The sequence below is a fragment of the Schistocerca cancellata genome, chromosome 2 (assembly GCF_023864275.1).
Source record: "Schistocerca cancellata isolate TAMUIC-IGC-003103 chromosome 2, iqSchCanc2.1, whole genome shotgun sequence".
Lineage (NCBI taxonomy): Eukaryota > Metazoa > Arthropoda > Insecta > Orthoptera > Acrididae > Schistocerca > Schistocerca cancellata.
The window spans coordinates 969,365,876-969,388,807 of NC_064627.1; the positions used below are offsets into that span (position 1 = coordinate 969,365,876).

General features: G+C 39.2%; 1 protein-coding gene across 1 annotated transcript in view; it reads left to right on the forward strand.

Annotated features, from left to right (window-relative positions):
* Positions 1–22,932, forward strand: part of LOC126148978 (sodium-independent sulfate anion transporter) — a 116,972-nt gene that overhangs the window by 63,919 nt on the left and 30,121 nt on the right. Inside the window, exons 4-5 of the mRNA XM_049915786.1 lie at positions 6,444–6,664; positions 19,643–19,820. Of these exons, the coding sequence (XP_049771743.1) occupies positions 6,444–6,664; positions 19,643–19,820 (399 nt within the window). The remainder of the gene's footprint in view (positions 1–6,443; positions 6,665–19,642; positions 19,821–22,932) is intronic.

Sequence of the window (22,932 nt, forward strand, 5' to 3'; positions counted from 1 at the left end):
AGTCCATTGAAGCTAAACCATTTCACTAAATCAGTAAGAATATTCTTAACAGATCCTTGATGATCTTCACATGTATGACCATCAGTCACATGTTGGTGTCACCTGCAAAAATGGCAAAAAAGCACTTTAACATTGCACATTGAAGTAGGTCATTTATAAATATGAGGAATAGTAGAGGACCAAGAATGGATCCTTCAAGCACTTCACATTTAATGGTTCTCCATTCAAATGAATCCAGGCCACTGTGGATCTCATTGGTTCTATCTACTACTACTGCTTCCTACCTTTGAGGTATGATTCTAACCACTTATTTGATAAGCCACCTATTCCTAATAGGTCTGCTTTCTGTAATAGGATTTTGACAAGTCACAAAATAATCCAATTGTTACCATTTTGTCATTAATTGATTCTAGAACTTTATTTGTGAAAGCATAAATTGCTTGTATAGTTGACCGTCCCTTCTGGAATCCAAATTGACTTTTGCTGGGAATGTTATATTTATTTAGACGTTTCAAAATTCTCAAATACATAAGCTTATGGGATCGAGATGCATGTAGAGGTATACTGAACAAACTGTCTCACAAATATCTGCGCATAAGTGTATATATTTGCAGTAATCGGACACGTATACATGACAGGAGATACAAATGCGAACTGAATGAATTAAGATGGCGGCTCAGATTAGCAATCTAAAGTCAAAGATTATGTTTTTCATGGTTGATATGACCTATTGACGCCACAAGCTTTTCCAGTATCTTAGAAAAGGCCATTAGAAGGGAAATTGGCCCGTAATTTGTGACTTCGATTTTGTCGTCATTCTTGAAATGGGGTTTTACAACTGCATATTTGAGTCTGTCAGGCACAGTTCCTTGTTGTAAGGATGCATTAAAAATTTGTATTGTATTTGTATTTCTATTTATTTATTTATCCTGTGGATCACATATTGTACAAAGTACACATGATATAGGACAAGTCATTTTTCTTAACAAATATCATTTTAAAAATGTACACAGAATTGTTCATTGATGAATATAGTAACTTCACATACAGAGAATACAAACAATTTACATGGGGAACTAAGAAACATGTAGGCAATGTAGTGCTACTTTAAATTTACACAAATAATCACTGAGGTTACAGAATAGTGAAAATGTCAACTGGAAACACAACAGAAGGACAATGTCATTTAAAAAACTACATTAAACATGAAATTAACATTGAGATTCCACAGACAATTAAGTTTTAATACTAATAGAATGTGTACTTGTACATTCAAAAAGTGAGTTGAAAAATTTTGGGAAGTGAAACTGAAACATAGTTGTGTATAGTAGAAATTAGGTTATTATTTTGCCTACAGAATGTTTTACTCTAATCACAGTATTTTACAAAGGAACTTTATAATTTTTCATTTCCAGGAATTCTTGTACTGAATAGAAACAGTGCTTTGTCAGAAATGCCTTTAGTTTATTTTTAAATATTGGATCTGGAGCAGTTTTTATTTGTTCTGAAATTTTATTGTGTAATACGACACCCAGATGAGTTATATATTTTTGGTATGATGATGTCCTTGAAAAAAATTGATGGATATTAGATTGCCCTATGGTATAATGAGCGTGTATATCATTGTTTTGGATTAATTTGCCTGTTCTTGAGAGGTATTCCCTAGTGAATAGGATTGTTTCTTGAATGAATAGGGATGGGATGCTTAGAACATTAAGTTTTATAAATTGACATTTACAGGATTCCAGCTTTTTGAGGCCACAGATTATCCTCAGTGCTCTTTTTTGTAGTTTAAATATATTTGTACTGTGAGTTGAATTTCCCCAAAAGATGATTCCATAGCGGAGCAATGAGTGGAACTGCGCATGGTATGCTTGCATTAGTGTGGGTTTACTTGTAGTAGATTTTAGTATTCTTAGTCCATAGCACAATGATGAGAGTTTCTTTGATAAGTTGTTTATATGTGTGTCCCAATTTAAATTTTGTTGGACCCATAGACCCAAAAATTTTGTTGCATTTACATTTTCAATTTTATCATTATTTAACTTAATTTGGCCAAGTACATCACTAATGTCAGCACAGCACTGTTTTAGTAAATTATTAGAGATATTATCTACCCCAGTGGAATAAGAATTCTTGAGGGAGATGATTGTTCTTTTAATTTCAGATGCTGTGACACGTCTAATGTGAATTTTACCTGTATGTTTGGGTATAGTCTTTTGCATATGACTCAAAACTTCATTGACAGAGCTCTTGCATCCTATTTGTTCTGAAACTGACAAGAAGTGGTTGTTGAAAATATTGGCTATGTTATCAGGGTCGTGTACTAGATTACCTTCATGTTTAATTTTGAGTTATTCAGAAGTTCTAATGGTTTTCCCTGTCTCCCTTCTAATAATGTTCCAGATAATCTTAATTTTGTTATGAGAGTTGTCAATTTCTTGATCATAATACAATGCTTTTGATTTTTGTAATACCTTCTTTAGTATCTTACAGTACATTTTTTTGTGTTTAAAGACTTCTAGTGACTCACTAGTCATTACCCTAATAGATTTCTAGGTGGGGATTAGTTTCTTGAGGGGTGTACTGTCATGCAGAGTGAGGAGCTGTCCATCATGGTCAGACAGACCATTCAATACAGGGGTGACAGTGAAGCAATGGTGCCTACTTAAATCTATAAAAATATTGTCTATCAAAGACTGACTCTCAGGTGTGATTCTGGTTGGAGAGTCAACTACTGGAATAACATTATATGAATTCATCAGATGCTGGAGCTCTACTTTCTTGTTGCTTTCAGTTAAAAAGTTTATATTAAAATCCCCAAGAATGATTATTTCCTTATTTTTGGAAAATAAAGTAGATAACCAGAGAGGCCCTAAAGTTAGTTCCAGGTGCCCTGTACATTGCCAATACTATTACTGGGGAGCTATCTACTGTAATTTCTATTGCACAGGCTTCAAATAGTTGTTCTACACAGTGTTTACTTACATCTATAGATCTATATATGACATTATTTTTAATAAAAATGGCTACACCACCTCTTTCTTTGTTGTCTCTAGAGTAGTAGCTTGCAATGTTGTAGTTAGAATCTAAATGTAATAATTTAATGCCCTTTGTGATATGATGTTCTGGAAAGCATAATATTTGAGCATTGTTTATACAATTTCTGTCATTTATATTAACTGACAGCTGATCTACTTTTCTGCTAAGTCCCCTAATGTTTTGATGAAAGATGGACAGGTTAGACTTGTTTGTAGAGGTGTCACTTATCTTGGGTGCTTCTTGTTCTTTGTATCTGTAGTTCAAAAATCATTCAGATGTAGTGGGTGTACTACTTTCCGTCTGATTGCTGTTCCATGTGCAGTCCGCTTGGCTGTTGTATTTTCTTCTGTTGTTGGTGGAACTTCTTTTGCTTCTTTTTCTTCTACAGGTGACATTATGCCTAAAAAATTCTTGGTGTGTTTTCAGAGTTTGGCTTCTGCTTCTTGGTGGTGATCAAGTGGTGAAGTTATTTTTGGAGCCAGCAAAATTTGTGCTTCATTCACCACCATTCTTTTTGGCTTGAACTATTTCATAATTTGAGGCTGTTTTGTGATTTGATTGTTCATTTCTGGCCTACTGGGCTTAAACCACTTCGTAATTTGCAACTGATTGGGAGCTTTACTGCTTGCTGCTCGCCAAATACATTTTGTAATTTGCCTTAGATTGCTACTTGTCCTGGTTTCTTCATTCTCAGGCAAGGTACTAGTAAATATTTCATCAGCAAGAACCTCTTTTCCTGATGCATTTAAATGAAGGCCATGAGATGTATAGAACCTTTGCTCTAAAATGTTTGTGTCTATAACATCAACATTCTGGAAATGAGTACATATTTCTGTGAAACTCTTATTAGTGACACTAATTTCACAGTTTATGCATGACCAACTCGGTAGGTCATGATGCTGTGGGAATTCACAAAGAGAACATTTGTATGAGTTAAATTATTCAGACAATTTCTCAGTTCTGTGATAGACTTGTATGGTTCATTTCTATAAACTTTATTAGCTCCTCCGAGCAAAACAACAAAATCATTCTTAGTCAAGCTGGTTACTTCAGTAGATTTTGTTAGGTTTGTTAGTTCTTGTGATGGGGCTCCAGGTTTCATGAATCCAGATGCCCTGAAGTTGTATTTTCCTGTTAACACTTCGGAAATTCCCTGGGCGTGACTATCTCCTAATACACAGATCTTCTCATGTTTTCCAATTTTCGCACTCAGGGGATCAATAAGCAATGGTCTATTTACTTTATGCGATTCATTTCCAAACTTTTTGGCTCCAACTGGCGTGTTCAATAAATTTTCAGCAGTGTGCACAATAAAGTTTTCATGCAATTGTGATTGACTGTTTCTAAGCACTAAAGTTTCATTGTTTTTACACACAGAAGTTTCAATTAGCATTTACTGGTAGTTTTCTGTCTGTCATGAAGCCCAGCCGGTTAACAGCCTCCTTGTTATCTAGCCCCACACCAGAGCTGTTGAGGCTGCATATTAGACACTGTGTGTGTGTGTGTGTGTGTTTTTTTTTTTTTTTCATCCATTTTCATTTTATTTTTGTGAACCACTTTTTGATGTTTTCAAAGAGTGTAACTGTTGTTAACAGAGGTTGTGTGGCACTTCTTCCTTTGGTAAAAAGGGTGGTGTCATCAGAAAATTGTAACATGTGGCTGTAATGATCTGCAATATTTATCACTGACACAGATACGGTCAGGGTAGGTCCTATGATCCCTGAGGTATGCTATGCTCTACTTGTTTTTCTTGGGAGATTGCTCCATGGACTGATGTTACCTGCCTCCAGATGTCAAGATAAGATTGAAGATTTGACTGGACAACACCTCCTATGCCATAATACTTTAACTTATTAAGTAGTATCTTCTGCAAGATGCAGTCAAATGATTTGCTGAGGTTACAGAATGTCAGACCGCTATCTTATTTTTGTAAGGCCAGTGCTGCTGTAGTAATTGTTTTTCCCTTTTGAAAACCATGCTGTGTGGCCTGGTGGAGTTTATTGTCTTACAGTATCTTAATATGGGGCATTTCATTACAGACTGTGAAACTTAGGATAAAATGGAGATTATTGAAATTGGTCAAAAACTGGACACTTCACATGGGCACCTTTTTTAGACTGGTTTCTGTGTAATTTTGTAATATCACTGTCAGATGACATGTGTTATTATTTGTATTGGTGCTACAGAGTTTTAATTAGTTAAGAAGCTGATTATTTCCATCATACTTGTGACATTTCACATTTGATTGTAGTGTAGAACATGCCAACCACTTTACAAAAACATATTTTCTTTTTGAAGGCTGACCATGTACAAAAGAGGTTTTAATTCAAAGTTACTTTATATTTAATCTGTCTTTAAAATGATTAATTATGCTACACTCACTTCCCATTGCCCCCTCCATCTCTCTCCACACACAATGCAACACAACACCCACCCACCCACACACACACAAACACACACGTATATATATTAAGTCATGAATGGTGATGGAGGAAATGGGACCTGTAGTGAGCACTATGACACACTGATATTGACAATACATTATAGATACTAACTAAATTGTCTCACATGATGCACTCCTTCCTATTACTCAAATGCAAAATAAACTAGTTATTGTTTATGCATTCAGTGCCATAAAATTTAAGTTTCTTTGAAAGAGCCATACAATAAAACAGAAAAAAGCTTAGTTTTCAAATATACATTCTTATTTAGAACACTTACATATTAAAACACAAATGCAGATGTACTGAAATCCATATGAGCATACTCTCCTCTCTCTCTTTCTCTCTCTCTTCCTCCCCCCCCCTCTCTCTCTCCTCTCTCTCTTCCTCTCCCTCTCCCTCTCCCACCGCACAGGGTAGCCACAGAGTCTAAGGCATCTTGCCACAGTTCGCGCGGCTCACCCTGTCGAAGATTTGAGTCCTCTCTCAGGCATGGGTATGTGTTGTCCTTAGCTTAAGTTAAAGTTAGTTTAAGTAGTGTATAAGCCTAGGGACCAATGACCTCAGCAGTTTGGTCCCATAGAAACTTACCACCAGTTCTTCTCGCTCTCCCTCTTCCCCTCTCTCTCCCTCTCCTTCTACCTCTCTTTCTTTTTTCACATTGGTATTTGCATTCCAATAATCAATCTAGCAGAAAATTTTACAGTTATGTTAAACTTTATTTTCCATGACTTAATCAATATATAAGCAGAATAACTGTTTTGTGATAAATAACTGAGTGTTCTGCTGCTCATAATAAGTAACATTATTAGTAATACTAACTTATACTTTCAAGTGAATAATCTTCCTTTATTCCACATTTATGACATGGGAAGACTCCACTACTTGAGTAACTTAAGGCTAAATGCCAAGTTTAGTCTGTTGGTATGAAGTAATATATCTTCTTACGATGTGTTTCAGGTTTCCTTGTGGGTTTCATTTCAGCACCTGTTATGTCTGGATTCACATCAGCAACATCTGTAATAATAATTGTTGCACAGATAAAAGGTATCATGGGAGTGAGATTCAAATCACAAAACTTTATTGACAACCTTAGGCAGCTGTATTTACACCTGCCACAAACGAATCCTTATGACTGTCTGGTTGGAATATCATGCATTGTATTTCTTCTTTTATTAAGGGTAAGAACAATTCCTAAAGGTCTATTGTTTCATTTTCCAATTTTGGTTTAAATCTTATTACAATTGGAGGCAAGGCCATGATTGTTTTGTAATTAATGGAGTATTAAACTCTCACTCAGCTGCATCTAATTAGTAATAATATTGTTTGGCAAGTAATTTATCACTAATTGTTTATGGTTGAATAAATATTTAAAATTACACTAATTTTCCAGTTTAGTTTTTGTCATCTTCTTGTGTGTCACAATTACCATGAATTGCATCACAAGTAAATGAAATTATCATTCTTAAATTATACAAGTGTTGTAAGGTAATACGGAAAGCTGAATGGGAACGCCAGAAAGTGATATTTTGATTACACATGTTGCGTATCCTCTCCCCATGAACCATGGACCTTGCCGTTGGTGGGGAGGCCTGCATGCCTCAGCAATATAGATAGCCGTACCATAGGTGCAACCAAAACGGAGGGGTTTCTGTTGAGAGACCAGACAAACGTGTGGTTCCTGAAGAGGGGCAGCAGCGCAGCCTTTTCAGTAGTTGCAGCGGCAACAGTCTGGATGATTGACTGATCTGGGCTTGTAACACTAACCAAAATGGGCTTGCTGTGCTGGTACTGCAAATGGCTGAAACCAAGGGGAAACTACAGCCGTAATTTCTCCAGAGGGCATGCAGCTTTACTGTATGGTTAATTGATGATGGCATCATTTTGGGTAAAATATTATGGAGGTAAAATAGTCCCCCATTCGGATATCCAGGTGGGGACTACTCAAGAGGATGTCGTTTTCAGGAGAAAGAAAACTGGTGTTCTACGAATCGGAGTGTGGAATATCAGATCCGTTAATCAGGCAGGTAGGTTAGAAAATTTAAAAAGGGAAATGGGTAGGTTAAAGCTAGATATAGTGGGAATTAGTAAAGTTGGGTGGCAGGAGGAACAGGACTTTTGGTCAGGTGAATACAGGGTTATAAATACAAAATCAAATAGGGGTAAAGCAGGAGGAGGTTTAATAATGAATAAAAAGATAGGAGTGTGGGTAAGCTACTACAAACAGCATAGTGAACGTATTATTGCGGCCAAGATAGACACGAAACCCATGCCTACTACAAGTTTATATGCCGATTATCTCTGCAGATGACAAAGAAATTGATGAAATGTATGATGAAATAAAAGAAATTATTCAGATAGTGAAGGGAGATGAAAAATTAATAGTCATGGGTGACTGGAATTCGATAGTAGGAAAAGGGAGAGAAGGAAACATTGTAGGTGAATATGGATTGGGGGTAAGAAATGAAAGAGGAAGACACCTGGTAGAATTTTGCACAGAGCATAACTTAATCATAGCTAACACTTGGTTCAAGAATCATGAAAGAATATGAAACTTCCTGGCAGAATAAAACTGTGTGCCGAACCGAGACTCAAACTCAGGACCTTTGCCTTTTGCGGGCAAATGCTCTACCATCTGAGCTACTTAAGCACGACTCATGCCCTGTCCTCACAGCTTTACTTCTGCCAGAACCTTGTCGCCTACTTTCCAAACTTTACAGAAGCTCTCCTGCGGACCCTGCAGAACTAGCAATCCTGAAAGAAAGGATATTGCAGAGACATGGCTGAACCACAGCCTGGGGGATGTTTCGAGAATGAGATTTTCACTATGCAGCAGGGTGTGCACTGATATGGAACTTCCTGGCAGATTAAAACTTAAAAGTTTTAATCTGCCAGGAAACATCCCCCAGGCTGTGGCTCAGCCATGTCTCCACAATATCCTTTCTTTCAGGATTGCTAGTTCTGCAGGGTCTGCAAGAGAGCTTCTGTGAAGTTTGGAAAGTAGCAGATGAGGTACTGGCAGAAGTAAAGCTGTGAGGACAGGGCGTGAGTCATGCTAGAGTAGCTCAGATAGTAGAGCACTTGCCCGCGAAAGGCAAAGGTCCCGAGTTCGAGTCTCGGTCTGGCACACAGTTTTAATCTGCCAGGAAGTTTCATATCAGTGCACACTCTGCTGCAGAGTGAAAATCTCATCATGAAAGAAGGTTGTATGCATGGAAGAACCCTGGAGATACTAGAAGGTTTCAGATAGACTATATAATGGTAAGACAGAGATTTAGAAACCAGGTTTTAAATTGTAAGACATTTCCAGGGGCAGATGTGGACTCTGGCCACAATCTGTTGGTTGGGAACTGTAGATTAAAACTGAAGAAACTGCAAAAAGGTTGGAATTTAAGGAGATGGGACCTGGATTAACTGACTAAAGCAGAGGCTGTACAGAGTTTCAGGGAGAGTATAAGGGAACAATTGACAGGAATGGGGGAAGAAATACAGTAGAAGAAGAATGGGTAGCTTTGAGGGATGAAGTAGTGAAGGCACCAGAGGATCAAGTGGGTACAAAGATGAGGGCTAGTAGAAATCCTTGGGTAACAGAAGAAATATTGAATTTAATTGATGAAAGGAGAAAATATAAAAATGCAGTAAATGAAGCAGGCAAAAAGGAATACAGATGTCTCAAAAATGAGATCGACAGGAAGTGCAAAATGGCTAAGCAGGGATGGCTAGAGGACAAATGTAAGGATGTAGAGGCTTATCTCACTAGGGGTAAGAAAGATACTTCCTACAGAAAAATTAAAGAGACCATTGGAGAAAAGAGAGCCACATGTATGAATATCAAGAGCTCAGATGGAAACCCAGTTCTGAGCAAAGAAGGGAAAGCAGAAAGGTGGAAGGAGTATATAGAGGGTCTATACAAGGGCAATGTACTTGAGGACAATATTATGGAAATGGAAGATGATGTAGATGGAGATGAAATGGGAGATATGATATTGTGTGAAGAGTTTGACAGATCACTGAAAGACCTGAGTCAAAACAAGGCCCTGGGAGTAGACAACATTCCATTAGAACTACTGACAGCCTTGGGAGAACCATTCCTGACAAAACTCTACTATCTGGTGAGCAAGATGTATGAGACAGGCGAAATACCCTCAGACTTCAAGAAGAATATAACAATTACAATCCCAAAGAAAGCAGGTGTTGACAGACGTGAAAATTACTGAACTATCAGTTTAATAAGTCACAGCTGCAAAATACTAACGCAAATTCTTTACAAACGAATTGAAAAACTGTTAGAAGCTGACCTCGGGGAAGATCAGTTTGGATTTCGTGGAAATATTGGAACAGGGGTGGCAATACAGACCCTATGACTTATCTTAGAAGATAGATGAAGGACAGGCAAATCTATGTTTCTAGCATAGAGAAAGCTTTTAACAATGTTGACTGGAATACTCTATTTCAAATTCTGAAGGTGGCGGGGGTAAAATACAGGGAGCGAAAAGCTATTTACAATTAGTACAGAAACCAGATTGCAGTTGCAAGAGTCGAGGGACATGAAAGGGAAGCAAAGGTTGGGAAGGGAGTGAGACAGGGTTGGAGCCTATCCCCAAAGTTATTTAATCTGTATATTGAGCAAGCAGTAAAGGAAACAAAAGAAAAATTCAGAGTAGGTATTAAAATCCATGGAGAAGAAATAAAAAATTTGAGGTTGGCCGATGATGTTGTAATTCTGTCAGAGACAGCAAAGGACTTGGAAGAGCGATCGAACGGAATGGACAGTGTCTTTAAAGGAGGATTTAAGATGAACATCAACAAAATCAAAATGAGGATAATGGAATGTAGTCGAATTAAGTTGGGTGATGCTGAGGGAATTAGATTAGGAAATGAGACACTTAAAGTAGTAAAAGAGTTTTGCTATTTGGGGAGCAAAATAACTGATGATGGTCGAAGTAGAGAGGATATAAAATGTAGACTGGCAATGGCAAGGAAAGTGTTTCTGAAGAAGAGAAATTTGTTAATATCAAGTATAGATTTAAGTGTCAGGAAGTCGTTCCTGAAAGTATTTGTATGGAGTGTAGCCATGTATGGAAGTGAAACATGGACGATAAACAGTTTGGACAGGAAGAGAATAGAAGCTTTTGAAATGTGGTGCTATAGAAGAATGCTGAAGATTAGATGGGTAGATCACATAACTAATGAGGAGGTATTGAATAGAATTGGGAAGAAGAGGAGTTTGTGGCACAACTTGACTATAAGAAGGATTTGGTTGGTAGGACATGTTCTGAGGCATCAAGGGATCACCAATTTAGTATTGGAGGGCAGCGTGGAGGGTAAAAATCATAGAGGGAGACCAAGAGATGAATACACTATGCAGATTAAGAAGGATGTAGGTTGCAGTAGGTACTGAGAGATGAAGAAGATTGCAAAGGATAGAGTAGCATGGAGAGCTGCATCAAACCAGTCTCTGGACTGAAGACCACAACAACAACAACATGTTGCGTATCTTACTGAAAATATGGGAAAAATGTATGTATTAGGCACAAGAGTCAGAAAGGTTCAAATGTGTGTGAAATCTTATGGGACTTAACTGCTAAGGTCAACAGTCACTAAGTTTACACACTACTTAATCTAAATTATCCTTAGGACAAAGACTCACAACCATGCCCGAGGGAGGATTTGAACCTTCGCCGGGACCAGCTGCACAGTCCATGACTGCAGCGCCTTAGACCGCTTGGCTAATCCCACGCAGCAGAGTCAGAAAGGAAACAGTTACAATATTAGAGAAGGAAAGTTGTTGCTTACCATATAGTGGAGATGCTGAGTCACGATAGGCACAACAAAAAGATTCACACAATTATAGCTTTCAGCCATTAAGGCCTTTGTCAGCAATAGAGGCACATACATATGCACGCACATACTCACAGAAACACAACTTTTACACACATCTGCAGTCTCAGGCAACTGAAACCGCACTGTGAGCAGCAGCACCAGTGCATGATGGGAGTGGCAAATGGGTGGGGGTAAGGAGGAGGCTGGGGTGGGGTGGGGGAGAGATAGTATGGTGGGAGCAGTGGACAGTAAGTGCAGCAGTTTAGACAGAGGGCAGGAGATAAGGTGGGGAGGTGGGGGATAAATAGCAGAAAGGAGAGAAATAAAAAGAAATTAAAAGACTAGGTGTGGTAGTGAAATGTGGCTGCGTAATACTGGAATTGGAACAGGAAGGGGGCTGGATGGGTGAGGACAGCAGCTAATGAGGGTTGAGGCCAGGAGGGTTATGGGAACATAGGATGTATGGCAGAGAAAGTTCCCACCTGCGCAATTCAGAAAAGCTGGTGTTGGTGGGAAGGATCTATGTGGCACAGGCTGTGAAGCAGTCATTGAGATGAGGGATATCCTGTTTGGCAGCATGTTCAGAACAGGGTGGTCCACTTGTTTTTTGGCCACAGTTTGTCAATGGCCATTCATGTGGACAGAGAGCTTGTTTGTTTTGGCCACTTCTCTATTGTTGTAACTTTCCATCCTGAATTTTCTGCCGTTTGAAAGGAAACAGTTACATGGATACACTGAGGGACAGATGTTAGGTTGCTAGCATGAGTGAAAAGTTTCTCTCAGTCTTGAATCATGCAAGATATTAATCCAAATTCCATTAATTAATTCTGGCTGCATTAAATGCATAATTTGTCTTTCATAAAAATGACCCAAACATCACATTTATGTAACTAACTGTCATGTGGTTTTATGATTTTGCAGGTCCAGAACTTTCACCATTTTGCTCTCAGTTTCTACAGTTAATATGTATCATAAGCTTCTCAAAAATATGTTAAGGGTAAACAGTTTCTTCACACGAACTACTATCAGCCAACTCACAATTATTGACATCACATAATGTTTCAAAGTTTTACCCTGAATCACAGTTCTGCACTTCACTGCAGATTGTAGTTTCCTTCTCTGGAGTTGAGTTCCAGTCTAGAACATAATCTGGATCTATTAGGAAAGTTCTGGGCATATTTTATGGCTTGAGAATATGACCTACAGACATAGGTTGTGGTTTGGAAAAGTGTTCAGTCTCTATTAATAGTATAAGATCTTATTGAGCATACCTTACAACTGAGTCCTTCTATCAACCACAAGATTCACTCCCAGGCGTAACCAAAAACTTTAGAAACCCCCAGCTCACTAATACAAGTATTCCTCAATCATGCTGTTGTAATTGGAGGAACTGATTAGGATGCTTACAGTTTTGTAAGAGGTGGGCACGAGAAGACAACCTGCAAAACAAAATTAAATGCTTTTATGAAAGCTACTTACAACAGTTAGTTTGGGAGCCTACTCATGGCAGAAATATGTTAGATTTAATGAAACCAAATAGGTTTGTTCTCTTTGAGAATGTCAACACTGAAAATACTATCAGTTCCTATGAGACAGTTGCTGCAACAATGGTTACCAAACTATAAAGTGGAGCTAAAACAAATACAGACAATTACATGTTTAGAAAAATAGATAAAATGGCATCATTGTAATGCTTCAATGAGTACTTGAAACATTTAGCTCTAGACTGTTACTCAAGTTTAGAAGAATAGTTGACAAAGCCTCGTCCACCCTCCATAGCACATAAACCCTGCCTAGCTGATCTTTTCAACTTCAACGTCCCCCAAAACTCTTTACCAACTCTCCACTGCATCCAGAGGCAAAACATTCCCATAACACCATTGTTAACCTTTCCACCAAAACCCTCAGCTCCACAGAAGTTTCAGTCCTCTCCAAAGGTCTCAGCGTTAGCCCTACATCCAAATTCAACCATGCTGGTCTTGTCAAAGACCTAGTCTCCTTCTTCTGATACCTGCAATGGAAGCACTTCTTTGTAGCCAATCCCTCCAACTCCCCCCCCCCCCCCTTCCACCACTTAACCACCTGCTGCCTGCTGGTCACCTTCCAAGAATTCCTTGCTTCCACCTTAGCCTCACCATACTTCCCCAGGTTCCTTCTTCAGAACACTAACATTTCAATAGAAGAAAGAATAGTCATACACAACCTCAAAACAAATCATGATGTAATCATCCTACCTGCAGACAAAAGTCCCACCACTGTTGTTATGAATCGCAATGACTACCTGGCATAAAGTCTGTTCCAATTATCTGGCTCCTCCACCCATTGTCTCTGCCAGTGTGATCCCATACCAGGAATCCACCATAACCTCCAATCCCTGCTTAATGTCTTAGGCCCTTCCCAGAATCTCTCCCCTGGATCCATTTCCCCCCTCACCCCTATGACACTCTGCACACCCACCTTCTATGTGCTTTCCAAAATCCACATACCCAACAGTCCTGGATACCCCACTGTGGCTGATTATTGTGCCCACGCTTAAAGAATTTTGGGCCTTGTTGACCAACACTTCCAACCATTTGCCTGTGATCTAGACTCACATGTCAAAGACACCAACCACCTTCATTGACTGTCCACCTTTGCCACCCCTTTACCTCTCAGATCCCTATTCACCACTGCTGATGCCCTCATCCTATACATCAACATCACTCACACACATGGTCTTACCACTGTTGTACACTACCTTTCCCAATGTCTTTCAGACTCCAAACCCACTACCTCATTCCTCATACACCTTACTAACTTTATCCTAACCCACAACTGCTTCTTTTTTGAAGGGAACGTTATTTTATTGTTGTTGTGGTCTTCAGTCCAGAAAATGGTTTGATACAGTGCCCCACACTACTCCATCCTCTGCAAGCCTCTTCATCTCTGAATAACTGCTGCAACCTACCTCCTTCTGAATCTGCTTAGTGTATTCATCTATTGGTATCCCTCTATGATTTTTACCCTCCACGCTTCCCTCCGATACTAAATTGATGATATCTTGATACCTCAGAATGTGTCCTACCAACCAATCCCATCTTCTAGTCAAGTTGTGCCACAAATTTCTCTTCTCCCCAATTCTATTCAGTACTTCTTCATTAGTTACATGATCTACCCACCTAATCTTCAGCATTCTTATGTTGCACCACATTTTGAAAGCTTCTATTCTCTTCTTGTCTGCACTGTTTATCATCCCTGTTTCACTTCTGTACATGGCTACACTCCATACAAATACTTTCAGAATAGACTTCCTGACATTTAAATCTGTATTCAGTGTTAACAAATTTCTCTTCCTCAGAAATACTTTTCTTGCCATAGCCAGTCTACATTTTATATTCTCTCTACTTTGACCATCATCAGTTATTTTGCTCCCCACATAATAAAACTCATTTACTACCTTAAGTGTCTCATTTCATAATCTAAATCCCTCACCATCACTTGATTTAATTCGACTACACGCCATTACACTTGTTTTGCTTTTGTTGATTGTCATCTTATATCCTCCTTTCAAGACACTGTCCATTCCATTAAGCTGCTCTTCCAGGTCCTTAGCTGTCTCTGATAGAATTTCAATATTGTTGACAAACTTCAAAGTTTTTATTTCTTCTCCATGGATTTTAATTCCTACTCCAAATGTTTCTTTTGTTTCCTTTACTGCTTGCTCAGTATGCAGACTGAATAACATTGACGATAGGCTACAACCCTGTCTCACGTACTTCTCAATCACTGCTTCCCTTTCATGCCCCATGATTCTTATAACTGCCATCTGGTTTCTGTACAAATTGCAAATAGACTTTTGCTCCCTGTGTTTTACACCTGCCACCTTCAGAATTTGAAAGATAGTATTCCAGCCAACATTGTCAAAAGCTCCTTCTAAGTGTACAAATGTTAGAAACTTAGGTTTGCCTTTCCTTAACCTATCTTCTAAGATGAGCCATAGGGTCAGTATCACCTCATGTGTTCCAACATTTCTATGGAATCCAAACTGATCTTCCCAAAGGTTGGCTTCTACCAGTTTTTCCAATCGTTTGTAAAGAATTCGTGTTAGTATTTTGCAACCATGACTTGTTAAACTGATAATTCGGTAATTTTCACTCCTATCAACACCTGCTTTCTTTGGGATTGGAATTGTTACATTTTTCTTAAAGTCTGAGGGTTATTTTTCCTATCTCATACATCTTGCTCATCAGATGGAAGAGTTTTGTCATGGCTGCCTCTCCCAAGGGTAAGAGTAGTTCTAATGGAACGTTGTCTACTCCCGGGCCTTGTTTTGACTTAGGTCTTTCAATTATCTGTCAAATTCCTCAGGCAGTATCATATCTCCTATTTCATCTTCATCTACATCCTCTTTCATTTCCATAATATTGCCCTCAAGTACATTACCCTTGTAAAGACCCTCTATACACTCTTTCCACCTTTCTGCTTTCCCTTCTTTGCTTAGGACTGGTTTTCCACCTGAGTTCTTGATATTCATACAGGTGGTTCTCTTTTCTCCAAAGGTCTCTTTTAATTTTCCTGTAGGCAGTATCTATCTTACCCATAGTGATGTATGCTTCTGCATCCTTACATTTGTCCTCTAGCCATCCCTGCTTAGTCATTTTGCACTTCCTGTCAGTCTCATTTTTGAGATATTTGTATTCCTTTTCACCTGCTTCATTTACCGCATTTTTATATTTTCTTCTTTCATCAATTACATTCAGTATCTCTTCTGTTGCCCATGGATATCTACTAGCTCTTGTCTTTTTAACTACTTGATCCTCTACTGCCTTCAATATTTCATCTCTCAGAGCTACCCATTCTTCTTCTAGTGTTTTTATTTACACTGTCCTTGCAACCCTTCTCTTATGCTGTCTCTGAAACTCTCTATAACCTCTGATTTTTTTCAGTTCATTCAGATCCCATCTCCTTAAATTTATACCTTTTTGCAGTTTCTTCAGTTTTACTCCACAGCTCATAAACATTAAATTGTAGCCAGAGTCCACATCTGCCCCAGGAAATGACTTACAATTTAAAACCTGGTTCCTAAATCTCTGTCTTACCATTATATAATGTATATGAAACCTACCAGTGTCTCTAGGGCTCTTCCACATAGGCAGCCTTGTTTCATGATTCTTAAACTAAGTGTTAGCTATGATTAAGTTGCACTCTGCAGAAAATTCTACCAGGTGACTTCCTCTTTCATTCCTTACCCTCACTCCAAATTCACCAACTACTTATCCTTCTCTTCCTTTTCCTACAATTGAATTCCAATCCCCCACGAATATTAAATTTTCACCTCCCTTAACTTTCTGAATAATTTCTTTTATCACAACATACATTTCTTCAATCTCTTCATCATCTGTGTATCTAGTTGGCATATAAACTTGTACTACTGTGGTAGATGTGAGCTTCATGTCTATGTTGGTTACAATAATTTTTTCACTATGCTGTTCATAGTAGCTTATCAACATTCCTATTTTTTTTTTTCATTATTAAACTTACTCCTGCATTACCATTATTTGATTTTGTATTTATAGCCCCGCATTCACCTGACCAGAAGCCTTGTTCCTTCAGCCACCAAACTTCACTAATTACCACTATATCAACTTTAACCTATCCATTTCCCTTTTTAAATTTTCCAACCTACCTGCCTGATTAAGCGATGTGATGTTCCACACTCCAATCCGTAGAACGCCAGTTTTGTTTATCCTGATAACGATGTCCCCCTGAGGAGTCCCTACCTGGAGATCCAAATGGGGGACCATTTTACCCCCATAATATTTTACCCAAGAGGACGCCATCATCATTTGATCATACAATAAAGCTGCATGCCCTCGGGAAAAGTTATGGATGTAGTTACCCCCTGCTTTCAGCCGTTCGCAGTACCAGCACAGCAAGGTCATTTTGGTTGATGTTACAATGCCAGATCAGTCAATCATCCAGACTGTTGCCCCTGCAACTACTGAAAAGGCTGTTGCCCCTCTTCAGGACCCACACATATAGAAACAAATCTGTGGGACAGCCAAGGGCACCCACATGGCACTTTCCTACACCAAACTATCCATGGTCCATATACAGGAGATCTTCCTAGACTCCCATAACAACAAACCCCTAGTATGGTTCATGTTCATTGATGATATCTTCATGATCTGGAATCATGGCAAGGACACCCTATCTTCATTCCTTCATACCCTCAACAACTTCTCTCCCATCCACTTCACATGGTTCTCTTCAACCTAGTGAGCCACCTTGTTAGATGTTGACTTCCTCCTCTCTGATGACACCATGTCACCTCTGTCCACACTGAATCCACCAACCACCAACAGTACCTGCATTTGACAACTGTCAACCCTTTCACACTAAAAAATCCTCCAATATGGGCCTGGCCACCTGGGTACGGTGTATCTGCAATGACTTGAACTCCCTTGCTCAGTATGGTGGCGCATCCAACAAGGCTTTCACACACAGCAAACAAATAGCCCATGCCATTTCCAATGCTTCTACCACCTCCAAGAACCAGCCACAAAGAAGTGCCATCTTTATCACCCAGTACCACTCTGGACTGGAACAACTGAACCAAATCTTTTGCCAGGGCTTTGATTACCAATCATCATGCTCTGAAATGAGGGACATCCTACTCGAGATCCTTTCCACCCCTCCTAAAGTGGCGTTCCATCACCCACCCAACCTCCACATCCTAATCCATCCCTGTACCACTCCCAATCCCAACCCTTTGCCACAAAGAGCATATCCCTGTGCAAGACACAGGCGTAAGATCTGCCCAGTCCACACACTCAGCACTTCCCATTCCAGTCCTGTCACAGGTTTATCCTAGCCCATTAGTGTCGCAGTCACTTGTGAAAGCAGTCATGTCGTTTACCATCTCTGCTGCAATCATTGCACAGCTTTTTATATTGGTATGACTACCAACCAGCTGTACATCAGGATGAATGACTCCCCTCAACTGTGGTCAAGAGCAAAGTAGACCATCCTGTGGTGCAACATGCAGCTGCACATAACATGTTTGATTTCAATGGCTGCATCACTATGTGAGCCATCTGGATCCTTCCCTTCACCACCAGCTTTTTTGAACTGTGAAGATGGGAGTTATCCTTACATCACATTCTCTGCTCCTGTAATTATCCCAGCCTCAACCTATGGTAACATACTGTTCTCACACCCTACACCCAACAGTTTCCACCCCCTCTGTCCTATCATCTCCTCCCCATTCTCAACTCACCCTCTTTTTTTGCCCACCTCTGACAATGCATCCACTCGTCTTTCCCCATTCCTCTCCTTTTTTGCTCCTTTTTCCCCCACCTCCCTGCTCCACAACCTCCTGACACTGCGTGTCTTGGGATTCTTGTCCGTTCACAGTCTGTCAGACAGAGTTCGTCTCTCCCTTAGTCTTGCACTACTATCCCTTCCCCTCTCCTGCCCCATTCAGACTGCTACTTGCATCCCATGTGATAGTTGCATTCCGACCCAAGCTGCCAGAGTTGTCAGTCATGTACAAATGAGGTGTGCTTCCTTGTGTACATGAATGGCAAGTGTTTCTCTTTTTTTCTGATGAAGGCTGTGGCCAAAAGCTCTACATGAATGTCTTTTAATTGCACCTATCAGCAACTTAATGTGTCTTCTTTATGGTAGGTAGCGATCTCTCTATTGCTACATTGTTGACGTGCACATCATTTGGGGGACCTGTGAATCATCAACAACAAAAGATCAGTCTAAAAACGTTGTGACACCTTCAACATAATACACATTTACAACCAACTGATCTAAAATATTTTAAAGTGGTGTCCTATGACAAAATATATTGTTCTTGTGTCATATAAGACAGAATTACTTGTCAATATTTTCGTTCACGAGGCAAAATTTTGTAATACTGCCAGTAGACATATATAAAACTACTTGAAGCTATCCTAGGTTTTGGAACCATTAGTGATTCCTTGGGGATGAAAGAGGGATAGGTTAAGAAAGGTTATATATGAAGGGCAGGTCACTCAAACCCCAGAATGAGAGGAAAGCACCAATTGTGAGGGTGACAGAAGACTCAAAACAAGTGAGTCCCATACATCTTGGCCTTGAGGTCTGAGTCACCTTCCCTTCCTTTCTAAACTTCCATAATGTGTACATCCTTCCTCCCTTAAGAAGGAATTAATAGTTCCAAAATGTTGGATAGCCTCAAGTATGTTTATTTGTGCCCATTGACAGCACTTAAAAATTTTGCCTCTCAAAGCAATTCTGTTTCACAATTTTGTATGCTTGGCAAGTGAACTTTCCTTTTGATAAATCTTTTACTTTCTTTTAAACAGAAACTGAAGGATGTGAAAGTTGGTCCAGATAATGTTGAACACCAAACTCCATCTCAGAGAAGAATAAGGAGATTACTATGGTTTATTTCAATCTCAAGAAATGCCATTACAGTTCTTATTTGTTCCTTTATAGCATATGGTCTCAGTGCCCATGGCTTAACACCTTTCAGATTGTCACGTAAGTTCCACTTTTAATTTACAAGGAGAGGAGAACTTTAATTGTGCAATATTTTTTTGTGAGCAGCATTAACAGAGCATGAATGTAATGATTGCTTCATTCTAATAGCACAACACCACCAAAAGATTTGGCATATCTACAACCTGAAAACATTACATACCAACTCTGATAGTTTACATAGAGGAGTTAGAAATTTACCTGTATTCCTGAATTAATCTGCTGTTTATTATAGAGTAAATGGAAATTATAACTGTAAAAAATGTAAATTAATTGATTGAGATCTTATGTGACATGTAGTTGACCTTACTTTAGTCAAACACTGACCTCCCTCTACAGTTTTACCCCTCACACTCTTCTCCATTATCAAACTAATGTCTCGTTGGTATATCACGATGTGTTCTATTAACCAGTTCTTTCTTTGGGTTAAGGTATACCATAAATTAATCTGCCATGAAATTTTTGGATTGGTATCATCCCACCAACTTGTCTGTCTTATTTTTTCCTTTCCAGATGTTCTGCCACATACTTTTTGTGCTGCTTTGACTAAAGTGTCTCTGAATCAACTCAATTCTTTTTCTACATCACAGAAAACTTCTTTTGGAAATTTTTGTGTTATTAATTCCCTTACTTCTCAGCACATTCACTCTCCTTCAATTTCCAATCCCGTATCCTCATCACTTTCTTCTGTTTTCTATTTTTCACACACTGATTCATTTTCCATTGTCCCACCAGTAATCTATGGTCTCCATCTGCACTCACACTTGGAATTACCTTCACATTTGTTACTTTCTCTCCCCATTCCCTATCTACTAGAATATAATCGATTACACTCTTCGTTCTTCCATCACAACTGTATCTGGTGATAACATGACTTTCTCTCTTCATAAACCAGCTGTTTACTATTTTCATTCTATTCCTCTGGCACAAATCCAGGAGTCTTTCCCCTTCTTCATTTCTGCCTCCATATCCAAAACATCCCAACACTTGCTCAAATCCCTTTCTGTCTTTGCCTACCCGTGCATTAAAATCTCCCATCACTATATTAGCACTCTCTATATGGTTTTCTAACACATTTTCAAAGTCCATCTCCTCTTCTTCGCTACATCCCACTTGAGGTGCATAAATCTGGATTACTTTTAGTGTTTCTTTTTGGAATCTCAGGTTTAAGATTATGATCCTGTCTGATATATATCTCACATTTTCAATACAGCTTTGTACATTCTTATTCACCATCACTGCCACACCATTTCTTCCATACCTGTTATTCCCACTCCAGTACAGTTTTCCTCCTCCTCTCAAATTCTTCTCACCTTTTCCCTTCCACTTTGTTTCGCTTAATCCCAATATATCTAACTTCCTCTCAGTTAGTACATCTGTCATTTCTTCCATTTTTCCATTGAGGGTTAATATATTAAGGGTGCCAATATTTAGGTTATTTTTTAGTCCAGTTGGTTTCATCTTCTTGTACTGATGAATATCATCAGGTCTCCCATCATTTGCACCAGCACTTGAAGAAGCAGTGGGGTCAAATCCTGAGTGGTTCGTTCTGAGGCTCGTCTGTGTTTTGAAAGCAATATATGAAGACTTTCCTACTGGCTTGCTAGGCCTAACGCAAGGAAGGATTTTCTGTTGGGGTTGTCTCCCTTAGCCTTTGGAGTTTCTCCTCCACCACAAGGCAGTGGTTCCCTTCTCATTTAATCCCCAGAAAGGAGGGTTGCCTCATCTGCCAGCTACGCCGTTCCGAAGTCTTCCTTCCCCACCGTCGCTGCCATTAAGGTCTTCACCCGTAACCCTGGGCATGGGTTCCGTGTTATACCCCACGGGATTGGGTCCCTGCCTGAATTCAGCCATCCTAGCACTCCGGCCTACTGAAGTGTAGGGTGCCCACCCCCGCACCGTGGACGCGCCAGGCAGGAATTATCCCAGTGGAGGAATAGGGAAGGGCACCCTACCTCCCTGGAGCCAGGTTAATGATTGTGTATGGTGCCACAATCAAAGGGAAGTTAGAAGAAAAAATGGAGCATGGAGAAAACGGTGGAAAACTAAAAATGATGAAGACCATAAAAGATATATAGAGGAAAAGAAGAAGTGCAAAGAAATAGTGGAAACAGCAAAGAAAAAGGCATGGGAAGAGTTTACAAAAAAAACTTGAAGAAGATGTGAAGAGCAATAATAAAATGTTCTATAAAATGATGAAAAATAAAAGGAAGGCTTCTGAAGTACCAGTAAAGATGGAAACAGAGGACGGTACCATTATTGAAGATCCAGGGAATATAAAAGATCTCTGGAAAGAGCATTTTAAGAAGCTGTTAAACGCTGAGGAGCAGGTACATGAGGAAACAACAAATAATGAAGAAATTGAGAGAAGTTGGGAAGCAGAATTAGGACAAATTACACGGGAAGAAATGGAAAAAGCTGTGAAGAAGATGAATGGGGGGAAAGCCCCAGGACCTGATGAAGTATCAGTGGACATGATAAGAGCAGCAGGTCCAGTGGGAATGCAGTGGCTGTATAGAGTACTATCAAGCGTGTGGAGAAATAGTAAAATACCTGACGACTGGAGAACAGGAGACATTGTTCCCATCTTCAAGAAAGGCAATAAAAGACTTTGTAAAAACTACAGAGGAATAACCGTCATGAGTCATACAGCCAAGATTTTTGAAAGAATTTTACTAAATCGAATAAGTGAAAAGATAGAAAAGGAGCTGAGTGAAGAACAGCATGGGTTTAGGAAAGGAAGGAGCACGATCGACCTGATATTTTCTATCCGTCAACTGATGGAAAAAAGTTGGGAGTATAACAAAAGGGTGATAATGGTTTTTATAGACATAGAAAAGGCATATGACTCAGTTGACAGGGAAAGACTCTGGGAAGAACTGAAGAAGATAGATATAGAAGATGGATACATTAATGTTATAAAGACAATGTACAGAAGCCACAATTGTAGAATTAGAACACCATTGGGGAACTCTGAATACTTCAAAATAAGACAAAGACTTAAGCAAGGAAGTATTCTATCTCCTGTGCTTTTTAATGTTGTGATGGAGGGAATGAATAGGGCAGTTAAAGATATAGTAAAAGAAAAAGACAAAAAGATGATTTTTGCAGATGA